The sequence below is a fragment of the Gymnogyps californianus genome, chromosome 1 (genome assembly GCF_018139145.2).
Source record: "Gymnogyps californianus isolate 813 chromosome 1, ASM1813914v2, whole genome shotgun sequence".
In the NCBI taxonomy this organism is placed as follows: domain Eukaryota; kingdom Metazoa; phylum Chordata; class Aves; order Accipitriformes; family Cathartidae; genus Gymnogyps; species Gymnogyps californianus.
This window is the reverse complement of record NC_059471.1, coordinates 47,762,921-47,775,846: the sequence shown is the minus strand read 5'-3', so window position 1 is coordinate 47,775,846 and position 12,926 is coordinate 47,762,921. Positions and strand designations below refer to the sequence as shown.

General features: G+C 36.4%; 1 protein-coding gene across 8 annotated transcripts in view; it reads left to right on the top strand.

Annotated features, from left to right (window-relative positions):
- Positions 1-12,926, top strand: part of RBM26 (RNA binding motif protein 26) — a 64,098-nt gene that overhangs the window by 37,561 nt on the left and 13,611 nt on the right. For all 8 annotated transcript variants that reach the window (XR_007768212.1, XM_050915268.1, XM_050915266.1 and 5 more), the window contains 4 exons: positions 819-893; positions 1,551-1,721; positions 8,032-8,136; positions 10,626-10,835. Coding sequence is in view for 7 of the 8 variants with exons in the window: in XM_050915268.1 (XP_050771225.1) it covers positions 819-893; positions 1,551-1,721; positions 8,032-8,136; positions 10,626-10,835 (561 nt within the window). In the remaining variant the exon portion in view is untranslated. The remainder of the gene's footprint in view (positions 1-818; positions 894-1,550; positions 1,722-8,031; positions 8,137-10,625; positions 10,836-12,926) is intronic.

Sequence of the window (12,926 nt, the reverse complement as noted above, 5' to 3'; positions counted from 1 at the left end):
ATTGGTGATCTAGAGGTGCAAAATCATCTTCTGCCTCTCCTCTTTTATCCCATTAAATATGTTGATATCAAAGCTCTTAATTGTTTTCTGCAAGTATCCTGCTGTCTAAGACTTCTACATTCTGTATCTGAGAGCAAGAAGCAATTGCTTTCTCTCAAGCAGCGTTAGTAGGAGCTGAGCACAGCAGCTGTGGCATCTCCTCCTTCTTCTCCTTCTGAGTGCAATATGTCACAAATTTATCAGTTTCAATTCATTTTAATTTGTCCATTGCAATGTAAAGATTCTGTTTTTAGCAGATTGAGTGGTAGTACTTGTCACTTCCAAGTTATAGCAGTCAGACGCAAGAGAGATGGTTTTCTTTGGGTAACGCTTTAATTTTAGAAAACAGAATGTATTTTCTTTTTGCTTGTAACTGTACTGGAGAATGTGTTTTAATTGATGGACTTGATTTACAGTTGCTTTCAGGATACTGTCCTTGCACATTTAAACTCTTGTATGTTGTACCTCTTGTGGTACTGTATTATATTGCCTTTCAGCTTTCAATGGAGTTGTGTAAGGGGTTACTTTGTACATAAGTAATAATGAAGTCTTCCCAGCACAGATCTAAGAAAGATCATTAGATCCTTCACTAATTTGGTGATGCATTGTTTTCCAAAACATAATTTGAAATATTGCCTATTAGTTCCTTGAGTTTCTGTTACTAATTTTTTCCCTGTTACTATAAGTTACTACTGTGTAGTTGTCAGGTATAGTATCTTATTCTTCTGGCATTATTTTTCAAAATCTAGAACTTTCTGTAATTTTTTTTATGCTTCTAGGAAGCATTACGACTTCAACAAGATGTGAGAAAAAAGAAGCAAGAAATCTTAGAGAAGCACATTGAAACACAAAAGGTAAAATGTTAAAGTCAGCAATTCAGTTGTAAAATCTCAGTTCACTTTAAAATATTTCAGAATTTGTAAGCATGAGCTACAAAACTGGCCTATAAAATAAGCATTCCCTTAGACTCGTGTTATCACATTATTTTAAGTTTAGAGTTCTAATCTAACTTGTCTTGTTAGTTCACTTCAAAAACTACAAGCTTATTCAATCTAGGTGCAATTTTAGTTGAAATTGCCTAATTTGGATGCAACATGCATATGTTTTTTTGGGAGAAGTGAAAGCCTGAGAGTTCTACTTGACAAGAGCAGGAGAGATTGATGTAGAAAAGTGTGCATGACTGCACTTAGGTTTAGGCCAAAATGTCATTTAAGTTGAAGAAAAATTTTGAAATAATTTAAGTATGTTGAGCAAATCTGTCCAAATGAAATGGAGATATCAGATGTTCATTAGCAAATTAATCAATCACAGATTCAGATAAAGATTTAATATAAGCTGTTAAAAGCCCTATATGTTGAGTTTGAAGATCACAGCAAAAGAAATGCAATATTCTGTTTTTCCATTAGTTGTAATGTGTATTGGAAAACAGATCTGTAATAGTAGTTGCTAAGTAACAAGATTTTTTTGGTTTGGTGGTGTTTTGTTTTGTTTTGTTTTTTTAAATTGGATAGATGCTGATTTCAAAGCTGGAGAAGAATAAAGCCATGAAGTCAGAAGACAAAGCAGAAATCATGAAAACACTGGAAATTTTGACTAATAGCATTACCAAGTTAAAGGATGAATTAAAAGGTGTATCACCAGGAGGAGGGGCTCCTTTAAAAAGCATGAAAACTAAGACTCAGGTATTCAAGTTTTGGTCAGCTTTTTAATAAGGTGAATTCACATGCTTATGTCAGCAGAACAAAAATGTGCAGCCACATCAGCAGTATTTAGAACCACACTGGTTTAATTTTGAAGTCGTCTTTGAAGTGAGATTGGGTTTGCCTTCTTTTTAAAGGAACGTTGATTTTAAAACCATGCTGTTGTCTAAAAAGTTTGCTCACTGCTACACAGATATTACATCATCTGGAAAATCAAAAAAAAAAACAAAACAAAAAATCTTATGATTATTTCTTTTGCCTTATCCGATCTTTTGTGTATAGTCTATTGCTTTCTTAAATTTTGAATAGAAATCATGAAAATAGTATTTCTTATGCAGAAGGATTATCATTATGCAACACAGGTATTTTCTGGTCAGGTTTAATACACAAAGCAAACTGCTTCATGAAACTAGTTGACTACTGTACTGGTACATAATTTTCTGGGGCTTTTTATGTCACAGAAATTTTTCAATGTATTAAGCTTTTTAGATTGAAGATTATACTGATCAGTTTTCCTTTGATCTAGCTACCCATGTTTGGTTTGTACCTGTGAGAGGAGTTTCTCTCTTCTGCTATCATTCTTGTTAGCATATAGCTATAACCAGTTTCCCAACTGCTTAAAGATGCAATTATATTACCTTTTTAAAATGCAGTGTTTTGCTTTTTATAGAAGTATTTGTTCCTAAACAGGTCACAAGGTGATTAAGAATTAAGCGAGACTTTGAGAAATAACATTTTAAGAAATTAATAAGTGTTCTTTTAAACATCTTACAGGCTTTTCTTGCTTTATCAAGTGAGGAAGTGCATACTAAGAAAAGAGCAGATTTTTGTACAGTGTATTTTCCAGTAAAGACAAAAAGTCTTGATCTTTTCTTGCTGTTTTCATTCAGTTCTTAAATCTTCGGAATGCTTAGTCTTCTCTTCTAATGTGTGGGGTTCTGTTTTAAAAAGCTGGTGTAACGTTACAACCCAGATTTAATTTAAGTGGTTCATTAGTTTTCAGTTTGAAGCAGCATTTCTGCTGCTTTATTTTACATAGAAATATAGGCATTAAAAGTAACTGCACAGTTACTGTACAGTTTTGAAAAGAAATATCAAAAAGAGATACTGAAATGACTTGTATGTACTCACTGTAGCTTCCTACATCGTTCGTCAGTCAGGAAGAAGTTGAAGCAGCATATTTTTATCTTGAAAATGGGCATAGATTATAATTTCTGGAAGTCAGTTTATACCTCTTAAAACAACTTCAGTTACACCAGAGTATTCTCCTGTGTTTTAGAGAGGGACTAAGGGTAATAATCCCAGAATTCAGGCACTGCTATAATAAGATTATACTCTTCTTTTTTTGGAGATGAGACTTTTTTTTATATATATATTTTTATGTTTTTGAGAGAGTGTGGATGTTGTCTGTTGAGAAAATGTTTCTGAGAGGTCTGAAGGAAGTTACCTGCCTGTAGAATGAATTTGAACTATGAAAGTCCTAGAAATTGGCAATATTTTTAAAGCTGCATTTGATTGTTAAAGCCTCGTGTTTTTGAGAAATACTCTTCTGCTGGTGGTATACAGTGCTTCGTAAATTTGAACAGGAAAAAACAGTTTATATCCATTTTGATCCAAGAATAACAGTTGGTTGTGGATTTTGTCACATGCAAGGAAATGAATCCAGACCCATAGAAATGAAGAAACAAGTTGCATCATGAAAACTTGATAAATTCTTGAGTAGAAAACTTAAATGCAGCATTTTAACCCGTGACAGTTATTTTACCCTGAGAGTGGTCCAGTAAATTCTTGGAGTGGACAAGAAAATAGTCCGATAACACAAAATTGCTCAAAATAGTTGAGATTGGAAGGGATCTCTGGGGATTGTCTTGTTCTATCACCAGGTGCCACTAAGAAGAGTCTGGGTGTCTTCTTTACTCATCCATACTGAGTATTTATACTCATGGATAAGATCCTCCCCCGCCACCTTCTCTTCCTGGAGTTAAACAATCCCAGCTCTGTCAGCCTCTGCTCATATAGTAGATGCTCCAGTCCCTTAATCATCTTTGTGGCCTTTCACTGGACTCTCTCCAGTATATGTCTCTCGTGCTGGGGAGCCTGGAACTGGACGCAGCGCTCCATATGTGGCCTCACCACTGCGGAGTAGAGAAGGATCACCTCCCTTGGCCTGCTGGTGGTGCTCTTCCTAATGCAGCCCAGGAGGCTATCGGCCTTCTTTGCCACAAGAACACACTGCTGGCTCATGTTCAACTTCTTTGCTGCTACCAGGACTCCTCAGGTCCTCTTTGTCTGGACAGCTCCCAACCTGTACTGGTGGCTGGGGTTATTCCTCCCCAGGTGCAGGACATGGCATTTCCCTTTGTTGAGATGCAGGAGGTTCCTCCTGCCGCATTTCTCCAGCATGTCAAGATCCTTCTGAATGGAAACACAACCAGCTGGTGTACCAGCCACTCCTACAAATTTTGTATTGTCCACAAACTTGCTGAGGGCACACTGTCTTACCATCCAGGTCAATAATGAAGATGTTACACAGTAGTGACTGCTGGGGTACACCACTAGTGACTGGTCTCCAGCTGGACTTTCTGCCACTGATCAGAACCCTTTGAACCCAGCAGTTCAGCCAGTTTTCAGTTCATCTCACTGTCTACCTATCTCGTCAGCATTTCATCCTTTTGGCTGTGAGGATGTTGTGGGCAATGGTATTGAAAGCCTTACTGAAGTCAAGATAAACAACTTCCACTACTCTGCTCTGGTCCACCAAGCCAGTCATCTCATTGTAGATGGCTGTGAAGGTCAAGCATGATTTCTCCTTCCCTTTCCCCCATTGCCTTCTTGTTCTTAATATGCTTGGAAATGGTTTCCAAGATTATTTGCTCCTTCATCCTCCCAGGGACTGTGGTGAGGTGACCAGCATGTAGTTCCCCAGATCTCCTTGCCATTCTTGAAGATCAGAGTGATATTTGCATTTTCTCAGTCCCGAGGAACCTCCCCCAAATGCCATGACTTTTCAAAGATAATTGAGATTTGGCTTTGCAATGACATCAACGAGATCCCTCAGTACTTAATGGTTGCATCCTATTGGGTCCCAGGTTTTTGTGTATGTCCAGTTTGTTTAAATGTTACCTAACTTGATTCTCTTCCAACAAAGGTAAGTCTTCTTCCTCTAGGCTTTTCCACCAGTCTCAGGATCTGGGATTGCTGAAGGCAAGTCTTTCCAGTAAAGACTGAGGAGTAGGAGGTATTGAGTACCTCTACTGTTCCCGTGTCCTTTGTTGCCAGGTCCCCTTTCACATTCAGCAGTCAGCCCACATTTTTCACAGCATAGTGTTCCTCTTGCTGCTGATAGGCGTGCAGAAGCCTTTCTTCTTGTTTTTCACCCCCCTTGCCAGATTCAACTCTAGGTGGGCTTTGGCTTTCCAAACCAGTGCCTGCATGCTCAGACAGTTTCTATGTATTCCTTCTGTGATCTGACCCTGCTTCCACCTCTTGTACACTTTGTTTCTGGATTTAAGTTTTGTTAGGATCCCCTTGTTCATCCAGTCAGGCATCCTGCCACCTTTGCTTTATTTCCTGCGTGATCTGGAACTTGGAGGATATGATTCTTGAAAATCATGTTGCCTTTCCAGCAGATACCCAGGCCTGGTGTCTTCAAACAGGAGGCTTTTTCCAGTTGCCTGAGGGAGGCCTCATCTACTTCTTTTACCTGATCAGGCAGTGTGTAGTGCACACGCACTGCAATGTCACCCGCATAGGTCTGGCATCTCAGTCCTGACTCATAAACTTTCGACTGGCTCATCATCTGTCCCCAGGCAGAGCTCTGTGCATTCATACTGCTGTCTCACATAAAGGGCAAATCCTGCTGCTCACTGTCCTGGCTTGTCCTTCCTTAAGAGATCGTATCCGTCCACTGCACCACTTCAGTCGTGTGAGTTTTCCTACGATGTTTCTGTGGTCCCGATGAGATTGTAGCCCTGTAACTGTGCACAGACATCTAATTCCTCCTCTTTGTTTCATGTTTTGTGTATTAGTATACAGGCTCTTCAGAGAAGCACTGATTTCCCAGAAAAGAAATGAGATCTTCCCCCATTATACTGTTCTGTAGGCCCTCCCTCATTTATGTGGATTGGTATGTGTATGCTTGAGATGGTTCTCCTTCAACTTGGTTTTGTTGATCTTGAGATCTCTTCTGCCCACATCACCCTTTGCTTGGCAACTTGGTCCACCACTTCCTTGTGTGATTGGTTTTTTTTACTTAGTAAAGTGAGGTGATAAGCTAATTTGAATTACAATTTTAATGAAGTTCTTGAGCTGTTTTTTCCATTTCCTTTGTAATATGAAAAGTGAAGAAACATTTTAAGCAAACCCATTTCATAATGGACAAAATATCTGAACTGTAGAAGTTGATTTTATTGATAGCTTTCCTCTCAGGGAGTTTGTGCATTATCTGTGAACATTGTTTTGTTAACATTTGAAAGAGAAAACAATCAGTCCCATCTAACCTTTGTGAAAGTGAGGAATTAACAGAGCCTTCAGTTAAAATTTACAACTTTGACAATTTTCTGAAAGACTTTGCTCTAGGTTCTCCTGCATTTTCTTGGCGTTTAAAACCAGGGCAGCTCAGAAGACCCTGCAAACTTGAAGATGAGACCCATGTGACTGTGCCATTATCTTTACCTATTTTTGTCTTGTTCCAGTTCATGCAGATTACAAAATACTCTTCCCCCCTGAGTGTAGAAACCTTTGCTGCCTCTTGGTGTATCTTGAAGGAGGTATTTTCTTCTTGAGACCTGGCACAGCTCTATAAAAGAGACGTCTTCATTAAGAGCACTAGACATAAACCTCAAAAGTCTTTACAACACCAGTGTCACTGGCTGCTTTGTGAGTTCTAACTGCTGGTCATTATTAAACTTCAGAAGTGGTTGTTTTGCCGTGTCATTGATGTGTTGCAACACAGTGGGATTTGAGAGAAACAGTTTCCAATTTTGAAAACTTTGAAAACCATTATACAGGAGATAATGGGTTTTTTCTGTGGTTGCTGTAGATAATCAGAAAATGGGGCTGAAAGGGGTTCAGGTTGAAGTTGCCAGTTGAATAATCCAGCTTTTTTTCTTTTAAAGCTTCCAGGAAAAAACAAAGAAACAAAAAAACCCCTTCTTTACCATTCAGTGGTAAAACTGTCACAACTGCGAAACCTTCGTCTCTTGACAACCAGCCTTTGAATACATTACATGCTGTGGTTTTGAATCAATGGGTGTAAATGTAAAACTGTTTCACAATCATCTATAATTTTATCCTTCATTTGTGATGTCACCGCAACATTTGGCTGCTGCTTTTTCCATTTAAAAAAAAAAAGAAAAAAGAAAGCTTTCAATTTGGAACAGAACTTCAAGTAAAATTTTCATGGTCGCATAAAGCCCTTTCCTGCACCTGTGCCAGCACCCGCACCTCAGTGGTTGCAATAAACATGTCTAAATTTGGGTTCAGAGACACCTTTCAGTTTCATAAATATTTTTGAACTTCGTAATAATTTTTTTAAGGTACTCTGTGCTGGAAGGCAACTCTGGGTGCATCAGAGACCAACCTTCTGTTAGCAGAGGTCTTGTTACTGTGTTTTTTCTACTGTGGTCTGAACAGAACTGCCATTTGTGCTTTTTGCATTATGGAATTATGATAAACTTAGATGCTTTTTCTCAATACTGATTATAGATTTTGTATTCATTCATAATTGTACTGCATTTTTTTGTAGAATCCCTTTTTATCTCATCATCACTACCATATACTTTTGCATTTTATATTTTGTGTATCTCTAGTTTAGAAAAAATTCCATTGGCTTTGGCTTTGTGTGATAGTCTAAAAGGTTTGACATCACCAAGCTCAGAAACATACTACTACACATTGAAGTTTTATCTTGCCAGGAAGGCTCCTAAGCTTGTGCTTGGTTTGTTTTTGAAGGTGGAAACCTAGCATAGTAAGCGGTATACCTGCAAAGTTACAGCTGTGATCTGAATTAATAACCCACAACTTGGTTAAGTTTAAAATTCCACTACAGCTTCTAGTTTTCAAATTCCCTTTCCTTAGAGTTTCTAGGAATCTGTTTTCCAGATAGAGATGCTGTGGCAGACTTCTACCTTACCTGGAGGCCAACGCTGGCCAATCTTTAAGTCACTGTGTATTTCTGAAATAGCCTGCTGATAGGAGTGTAGCAATAGATTCTTGGGTTTTATCGGAAAATTGTTTCCTCAGTAGAGAATGTGAACTGTGGAACTAATAATGTACCGTAACAATTTCTTAGATGCAGAAAGAGTTACTAGATACTGAACTGGATTTATACAAGAAGATGCAAGCTGGGGAGGAAGTTACTGAATTAAGACGAAAATATACAGAGCTACAGCTGGAAGTATGTTTGTCTCTTCTTTTGTAGCAATTAACTTTTAATCAAATATTTTCATGTATGTTTATTAGCTTGTGTGTTGTATCATAAACTATTTTTTTCCAGAGTGCAATATTAAGTTGCATGTAGATGGAGGCATTTAGCAATAATATTTTAAAAAATCAGTTTCTGAATTCCAATGAGGTAGAGAAATACTAGTATCTTTAATTTTGATTATTAATCTGTTTAAATTCTGTAACTATTTAGATGACATATTTTATAGTTTTGTGGTAGTAATACTTCCTTGAGAACGTGGATTGTTTCTAAATTGTTGCCTGTAGGTGGTGTTGTGTTTGATACAGAAGAGTTAAAAAACACTGCTTGATCTTTCATTCTTAAGTGTTAGCATCCTCTTAATGAGATTAACCAAAAAGGCTGAAGTGCCAAAAGTAATCTTACTACAGCATTGATTTCAAGAGAAGGAGGACTTACCAAAAGCAAATACGGTGTTTCAAGAAGTGTTCCATGTATAGAAACATGCTTTTTCTTAAAATACTTGCTTTTAAAAAAATTGAGAAGGCTGTGCAAGATTCTTCATATCTGTGTCTTATTTTGAGAAATTCTGAATGCTGTGGGTGTTATTCTGTGTTAGGCACTGTCTCGCCTATATGATTGTGTAATATCTACTTAATTGCATGATAATCTTATCTCTTTTTACTGTTAAGCAGGCTGCTGTGTCGCTTAAATCGCTCTTGTCTTAATGAAGTTTGGTCATGTCTTATGTATAACTACATATGAACACAGTGCACATACGTATGGCTAAGTTGCATTAAAATCTTACTTTAAAACTAAGTTGTTATGCAGCTTTGGTAATTGTGAAAATAAGTTTGTTAATAAGCCAAGGCAATTGAATAGAGATCACATAAAAGCTTATGTTAACAATATATATTCTGATGGTGAATAATATTTCATAAGTGTACTGAAAGCTTATTTATAAATCGTACATTTTAGAAAGTGACTTGAATGATACGTAAAATAGCAGTAGAAAAGTAGGTGCTCGTTCAAGATAAAGTTACACTGTAGTTCTGTGCTAATCCTACTCCATCTCTCATTGAATCTGTTTGTATTTTGAGTTGGAGTGAATATTCTGAAGCCTTTAGCAAATACTGATCAAAGTAGATTGAGAAATCCGAGTAGTAGAGGGTTACTAGTGAAGCATACTAGTATGTTTCAAGGAACAGCATGAAATGTATCCCTTGTGTAATTTACAAGAGGGATATGGTTTTTTTTCCATTGATATTTGATTCTTCAGTATTCTTACAAATTCTTTAGAAAAACTTTTATTCACACATTGTCTTTGTGACTTTAACTCCCACAGTATTCATGTTTTGCTTCTGTGGCTCATAACCTGCTGTTCCGTTCCAGGTGGCCCTGATTTTACTGTGAGAAAACCCAAACAGTATACAGCTTGATTGTTGAGTCAGCATAATCTTTAACTTTCTGGATTATTCATTTAATCATTTTAAAATGTTTAAAAAAAAAAAAACCCACAGGATTTTCTTTACAAAAAATAATATGTGAACTACAAACTATTGTAAAATCATTCAGATAATTTCATGAATAAAGCCATAACAGATTGATCTCCTCATGGGTGATATCACTGGCATGCATTAAAGTAGTGCTATCAGTGCTTGAGTTGTAAACACTGTAGGATATATTAAAAACATTGCTATGGTGATTTCATTTAACATTTGATTCCTACATCAGATCTGTTTGGGTTTGAAAAGATTTTTTTTTTCTTTTTTCCTTGTTATAAACGTTGAAATTAAATCCTTGAAAGTGCTTTTTTGAAACTTAAAATAACTTTGGCAAATTATTTTTTAAATGGGTGTCAGACATACTGTCATCAGCCTTTTGACATTCTTGGAGAGTGTATGCCAGTTCTTTAGAAGGGATACATAGGTATTGTGGGAATGGAAATTAGTGAGTACATAGAGCCAAATTTTTAGCGAATACTTTGTCCTTAGAGATGCTCATTAGAGCCTCTGTTTCATACCTCACAGTTCTGTGGCCAAAAGCTGTTATGCTGCATTAATTCTGATCAGAATAAAAGTCCTGGCTGGACTTTCAGAGACAAATTAAGAGATAGAGACAAATTAAGTAGTTAGTCACCACATCAAGACAATTTGTTAATGAAATTTCAGATGTTGTACTGCAGTTCCTCTCTCCTATGAGGAGTTATCCTCACAGATAAGGGCTCTTTTGATATCTGTTTTTAATACCTGGTTCTTTTTTCCTATTTCCAGCCTATTTTTGATCTGTTAATAATTAACACTATTAGCTTTTTAATGTTATTAACATATTCACCTTTTGTTATTTTAAGACCTCTAAGCTGCTCTTTCTGAGGCTTGTTTGGGGATGTGTTTTAGGAAACATCAGAATGTGTTTGTTAATTTTGTCTAAATATTTAGATTATGAATTTTAATACATCAATATGTTATGTATAAACATCTTAGGCTGCCAAACGAGGGATTCTTTCTTCAGTTCGTGGTAGAGGGGTTCATGCAAGAGGTCGGGGTGCATCACGTAGCAGAGGTAGAGGAATACGAGGCCGGGGTAGAGGCAGAGGAGTTCCTGTGCATGCAGTTGTGGATCATCGACCTAGGGCATTAGAAATCTCTGCATTTACAGAAAGTGATAGAGAAGATCTTCTTCCTCATTTTGCGGTATGTGGCAATTTCACTTTTTCTGTTCTTTGGATGACATTCTTCTATTGAATGACTTGTTTTCTCTTGATTCAATTCATCTGGAAATATTATTTAGGAATGAATCTTTAACATGATATATCTGTTCATGGAAAAAGAGGATGCATCAGAAAAAGGTGAAACAAAGAGAAATTACACCATTGATTCAACTAGTTATAACTGTAACTGCATAGCATTTACAAGGCTTGGTTCTTTTCTTAAAAAGAAAGGAAATTGGGAATATAAAGTAATGACTTATAATATTTATTTGTTCAGGATATATGTAAAATTGGTACAAATTTTTAGGTATAGAAAGATAAAATAACTGAAGGGATGGTGAGAACAAAGATTGATTCAGTGCCAAACTTTCAGTACCTGAAGTCTGTTTATCTCTATTGAAGTATCTTAACAAATGCTTAATGAAAGTTTTCACTGAAAATTTTCAGTGCTTTTGCCTAACTTTCTGAATTTAAGAATCAAGATGAGAATTGTGCAACTATATGCAGATCTTGGCAGGGCAGCCAAAGGTTTCTGTCTGTTCATGTCTGTAAGCTTAAGAAGTCAGAGCTATTTCTACGTTTTTTTCTGTTTTTAGTCTAAAAAATGATAAATTGATTTACATAATTTTTAGCAAATTTTTATTTGGAAATAAAGTGAGAAATCAACATAAATTTATAAAAACCCTTATCCTCCCTAAAAATGTTTATAATAAAAGGAAATTTGTTTATTTTATGGAATGAATGCTAAGAATATCTAGTGGCATAGATTGTGTGAATCTTCGTCTCTGCCCCGCCCCCTGTGTATTTTTCCCCCCAATATTTAATTGCAGTGATCCTCTCTGAAGGCGGAAGTCCAAGAGCCAGTAAGTCCAGTAAATTCTCCTCCAGTCAGTGTACTTAATATTTCCTGTCTGGCAGCCATGCAAGCAGCTTTTCAAAAGAACAAGAGCCAACAAGGATATGTCTCTCCTTTTTAAAATAAACTTAAAAAACAAACAAAAAACCAACAAAAACCCCACCACTATTATACTGTGTTTTTTAAGGTTTCATGCTTCCAGGAGCTCTATATATATACACACATACATATATGTACATATATATTTTGTTCCCCTTAAATACACCGCATCATACCTATATAAGGGAACAAAAAGGGAACCATCATACCCATAAGGGGAACAAAATTACTTTCTATAGAGACAAATGACAGACCAAACTTTTATACATACCTCTCTCTCTATATGTGTGTGTATTTAAGGGGAACAAAAGTACTTTCTATAGAGATGTATGATGGACTGAACATTTGAGCAATGACTTTACAGATTTTTGGTGTAAAACTAAGAACATATAACTTTAAAATGAAGCAATACAATCCACTTGGCCAACCATAGGATGTTTCTGAGTCCAATTTCAATAATAAGTATAAGAAAAAAACCATTTTTAATCCACAGCATTATATTGTGATTCAGTCTGCCTTATGAATATTGCTAAAGTAAATTTTGCTGGTCACCTTTCATATTTTTCATTTCATTATGTACTTCTCTTACTGACTGCAAAGAATGTAAAAATGAAGACAGAGAATGTGCCACTGTTAAAAGCTTGCTGTGTGGTGTCAGTTTATGGTCATAAATTTGCTCAGAACTTAGTGTTTTCTTATGCTTTGGTTTTATTGCAGGGAGTATTAAACTCACTAACTTTAACAAACAAAAATATTAACCAAAAAAACACCTTAGTAGCATCAACAAATACAATTCTGTTCACAGTGTTAATAGTCTAGCACTGAGAAAAAACGTTAATTATTTCATTTTGCAGGTTGTGCATTTGCTGTTTTAAGCTTGCTCCAAATTCCATGGAAATGCACTGAGCTGTATTTCTGTTTCTGTGATATGATATCACAACTCTCTGCACATCAGCAGTGCACTCCACCTGTACAGATATCTTGGGCATTGCAGCTTACAGTGATGGCAGCATTAAAGGTAGCAATACCATAGAGTCCATTACAAGAATAGATGGGTCAGGTTGTTAAGATGCTGAAATCAAGTTAGGTTTTGAAAATTTTTCTACAGTCCCTGTGTCT